Below are 5000 nucleotides of genomic sequence, written 5' to 3'. Positions count from 1 at the left end.
TCCCGCGCTGCTGCGCCTCTCACTCAACTCACGCACTCACGCACTCACTCACCTCACCACTCTCTCCGCTCTCTCTCGCTCTCTCTCTCTCTCTCTCTCTTCTCTCCTCTCTCTCTCTCTCTCTCTCGTCGTCTCTCTCGCTCTCTCTCCCCACTCTCTCTCCTCGCTCTCCTCTCCTCTCGCGCTCGCCTCGCTCGCTCTCTCTCGAGCGCTGCTGCTCTCCGCTCTCTCTCTCTCTCTCCTCGCTCGTATCTCTCCTCGCTCTCTCGCGCGCATCACCACCCTCTCACCGCACCCACACCCCCCTCTACGCTTCCAGCCCCCACCCCCCACCCCCAACAACCTCCCACCGTTACCTCGCCGTTCCCCAAACACCCCTCCATCTTCCCCATCTATTGCTCCCAGCTATTAAGAACACCCTACAATGCAACCTACACTAACTCCTAAAATACTACATATCCCACTCCCCCTCTATCCCCGTGATCCAAATCTCACCTCTCTCGGTCCGCACAACTACACCGCGCCCCGCTAATGTTCCTCACCTGTTAACACACCCCGCCGTCCGATGCCTCAGCGTACCGTTAGTCTTGTGCTTCCCGGCCCCTGCGGCATGCCTCCCCCTCCGACTCTGCGGCGTAGGCATCTCGTGCGTCCCCTGCCGCGGCTGGCTCTTCTTCCCCTTCTTCTACTCGTCTCCTTCCCCATCATCGATCCTTCGCCTTTCTTCCCGCTTCCTCTTCTGCTTGCCCCTTCCTCCTTGCCGCGTGCTTCTTCCACTTATAATTCTTCCTCTTCTTCTTCTTCTTCCCCCCATCCGCACACCCTCTGCTGCTGCCCCGCCCATGTCCGCCACCTCCTCGCTTCCTCCGGGCTCCGCCCGTTCCCCCGCCTCATCTACCGGAGGCCTTCTGCTACTTTCATCGTCTTCTTTCGTCTTCCTCCCCTGCTCTCACCTCTCTCCCTCGGCCCGGCGGAGCTTCGTCCCCTTACTCTATCCTACTCCTCCCTACTTTCTTTTCCGTCTGTTTCTTCTTCTTCCTTCCTTCTCTGCCGTTCTACTCACTCATCCTCTTCCTCGTCCTACTCTGCTGCTGTGCCCCTGCCGCGTTTATTCCTTCTCCGTCCCCCATTCTTCTCTTCTCCCCTTCCCCCCCCTCGTCTTTCCTTCTCCTACTGCTTTCTTTATTCTTCAATCCTGACTTACCTCCTCCCCTTTCTCTCATCTTCTTCTACTGTTCTTCCTCCCCCTCCTCTTCCTCTCCTCCCGCCGTTCCTATCCTCCTCCACCTTCCCCGCTGCTTCCTCGTCTCCTGCGCCACTCTTTGCGTCGGCCGCTCCTGCACACAGTCCCTTCTTCTTCGTCTTCTTCGTTCTGCTGTCTTCTTCTTGCCTCGTCTCTCTTCTTCACTTCTTCTGCCTCTCCGCGTCTACTTTTGCCGACTTCCGCCCATGCCTCCTTTCTTCTCCTTCCCCTCCTTTCGTGCGAGCCTTCCCCTCCGGAGTAGGAGGATAAGAAGGGGGAGCGTCGGCCGGCTGATACGAGCCCCTGAGATCTTGATCCCCGTCTTCTTCTTCATTCCTTGCCTCCATCCTCTTCCACCTCCTTCTTCCTATTTCCCTCCTCCCTCTTCTTCATCTTCTGGAGGCACGTCTTACTTACTTCCCTATCCCCTCCTACTTCCCCCTTCACCCTATTCCGTTCTTCTTAGCCTTCTGTTCTTTCTTTCTTTCCGACTTCCTCTTCCCCTTCTTCCCCTTAATTCTCTTCTTCATTCTTCCCGCCCCTCTCTTTCTGTCTCCTCCTTTTCCTCTCTCCTCTTCCTCTATCTCTCTTCTGTGTCGCCCGCCCTCCCGAACCCATCTTCCTCATAGGCTGGTACTACCTCTCCCATTCATCTTCCCCATCCCCTCCCCCTACTTTCTATCTGCTGTCCCTAGCTTCCCGACGTACCTCTTCCGCTTGTTCCTCCGGCCGCTTCGCAGCCTTTCTTCTTCTACTTCTGTTCCTCCTTCTTCCCCCCCCCCCTGACTTCCTCTTCGTCTGCTTCTGTTTCCCCGCTTCTCGATGTTCTTCCTCTTCCTCCTGCCAAATCCTCTTCTGCTTCTCGGTCCGCTTCTTTTACCTCTTCTTCTTCCTTCACTTCCCCTTTTCCTCTCCCTCCCTTCCGTCGTCATTTTCTTCCTTACTTCTTATCCACTTCTCGTTCTTCTTACCGTCTCCCGCTTTGAACCCGCTCTATCTTCATCTCCATCCTCAGACGCACGCCGTTAGGAGCATCTCAACAGCTTCCTCCATCTTCTTCCTCTCCTTCCCGAGCCGCCTCCTGTCACTCTCGACCGTCCGTAACCCTCACCCCAAAGCGTCAGCTTGCACCCCCACGTTCGTGCCGCAACTAACACTCCCCGCTCCTCCTGCTTCTTCCTCCTCCCTAACCCCCAACCCACCGCCCCCCTCTCTCTCAACCTTTTACACGTGCATCTCTCAAACCATCCCCTGCGCCCCCTCCGGCGCGGCCCTCCTGTAAACTCTCAGGAAGTGCGTCGGCACCCGGCCCTCCTCTTCGTCCCTTCCCTCCTCTCATCCACCGTCAGATTCTTCCTCAACTGTCCCTCCGTCTCATCTCCGTACCGTACTCCCTGCGGAGTCGTCTGCGGTCCTATCCTCCCACTCACCGCCTTCGATTCCTCTCCTCCCTCCACATCCACATCCACCCCGCACCACCCTCACCCCACAGTACCGTCTATCAACTCACCGCCCTTCCCAATGCCTCAACTCCCCACACCCGCCCCTCCCACCCATCCCACGCCCCTATTCCTCTAAGTCACCAAATCCCCGCCCCCTTACCTCACACCCCCACCTAGGCCTCTATGTTCGTCTGAGGGCCAAAGCATACACCGGTACACCCACCAAACCCCGCTTCCGTTCCTGTCCTGTCCCTCCCCCACCCTTGCTCCCCCTTCCCCCCCCACTCCACTTGCGAGGGTAAAGAGACCTCCCGACCTCAACTTTCTGAGGGCCGTACTAGCGACAGTTCTGAGATGTACCCCTCTCCAAACAATACAACAGTAAGTAAACAAAAACTACACATCAATAAATCTACCTACCTCTACTAAACGAAAATACAACTAATATAGAAATCATACTAATATTTATATACTATAATATAAATAATATATATAAATATATAAATAGATATATACTACATATGACACATACACACAAGCCACACATTCCACGCACGATTACACTGACACACTCCCCGCCAAAGACTCCACACACGACAACAAACTACACACACACACACCAAACATTAAGGAAATATCCACCCCACCCCCACACAAAAACTACAACACACACACCAACACACCCACCCCCCACCACACACACATATAAACAAAAAATAACTATAAAAAACACTAAAAACCTACCACATAACAAACATGTGTATGGGTAAATAAAGACGGAGCCAGGCAAAAGCATCGCCACACTGACCTCGCCCGATTCGGCCATTGTGTAGCAGGACAACACAAACCTGCCAAAAGGGCCTAATCGCTGACACTCTGTACCGCGACCGGATGGCCAAACGCGAGGCTGAACACATAGTTAAAACTTCGCAATCTATCTTGCAGTCATTTGGAGACTTACCCAAAAACGCTGTATTGTCACCGTATGTTTTGTGTCACAGTGTGTGGCTGCGCGCAACAAACACAAGATGATATGTTTTTATTTGTGGTTGTTTTATCTCTACAATAAATATCATCTAATATATAGAATTAATATATATACATATAATATATATAATATAAATAATATATATATATAATATATATAATAAATATATATTATGTTTGGAAGTTGTTATTATGCTTTAGGAAGCCTTTAAAATACCACAACAAAAAATTCTTTCACAACCTTTATCTTCTTGTGTCCACACATCATATCAGAAGTCACTTGAAGCAAAAACGTAACGGGGAACAGAGAGTCACACACATCGCATCCACAAAGAACATATTATAAGTGATTTCTGAACAAAATGCAACAAAAAGGCCGCTATGGTAACAAACGGACACAGGTGTAAAAATATTCTATCATTGACAGTGCACATGTTCTTACAATGTAGTTATTAGCTGTTGACACCAGAGATGGTTGCTGCTGTTGCTAGCTTGCTTTTTATAATCATTTGTTTTAGATGTCATAATGAAGAACAATGATCATGACAATGATGATCAGAAGACAATCTAAATTATTAATGCTAGTTTATAACCAATAACATTAATATACCAATTATCAATAACTATGTATTATTGCCACAGGCTCGTCATTATCGTCAGTTCTCCAACCATAGCAATGCAGTATATTCAAAGTAAAATACCCAACATTATAATGTCATTTTTTCGACTTTTCTTTTCCTTGCAGAAACCACGCTCTTTATTCGGCTTTCGGGCGCCTCTCTCAGCTCTCACCAGCTCCGCGGCACATCAACAAGAAATGATCTCCAGACGTCTTTTTACTCTTCGGCCCCAGTTACGCCCGGACTGTCAGACCTACATTAAGAAAATCGAAATTAATTTTCGGAATGTCTGTTCCCCTCTTGCTGAAGATGAATCAGGAGTTTTAAAAACTCATGAATTCCCAACACTTATTTTTTTTATTTTGATCCCCACATTACTCACCCCGGGCCTGAAAAAAGTGCAAAACTGCATTTTTATTGTGTATTGTTTTCCCAACTAAGTTGTCCCCCATACCTTTCCCCTTGCAGTCCCCCGCTGGCCCGAAGACATGAAAGGCCGTTCACTGAAAGGCCCCAAGAGAACCAATTCTTTTTTATGAGATTATTGGGCTAATTATAAAAAAAATTACCGTTACAATCTTTAAACCCAAAAAACCCTCAGCGTTTTACATTTCATATTTAGTGGATGGATGGGGTTGTGTTGTCCCCCCCGTCCTCTTTTTTTTTAAAGGGTTTTCCCCGAGTTGTGGTTGGTTTCCCCCCCCGTTT

At 49.7% G+C, this 5000-nt stretch overlaps 1 protein-coding gene across 1 annotated transcript in view; it reads left to right on the top strand.

Moving 5' to 3' along the window:
- Window positions 1–5000, top strand: part of LOC125040410 — a gene marked incomplete at its 3' end in the record, with an annotated part of 74966 nt that overhangs the window by 4815 nt on the left and 65151 nt on the right. Inside the window, 1 exon segment of the mRNA XM_047634962.1 lies at window positions 4418–4502. Coding sequence (XP_047490918.1) covers window positions 4418–4502 — 85 coding nt within the window.

The sequence above is a fragment of the Penaeus chinensis genome, chromosome 29 (assembly GCF_019202785.1).
Source record: "Penaeus chinensis breed Huanghai No. 1 chromosome 29, ASM1920278v2, whole genome shotgun sequence".
In the NCBI taxonomy this organism is placed as follows: Eukaryota; Metazoa; Arthropoda; class Malacostraca; order Decapoda; family Penaeidae; genus Penaeus; species Penaeus chinensis.
Note: the sequence above shows the minus strand (reverse complement) of the source record. Positions and strands in the feature narration are given on the sequence as shown.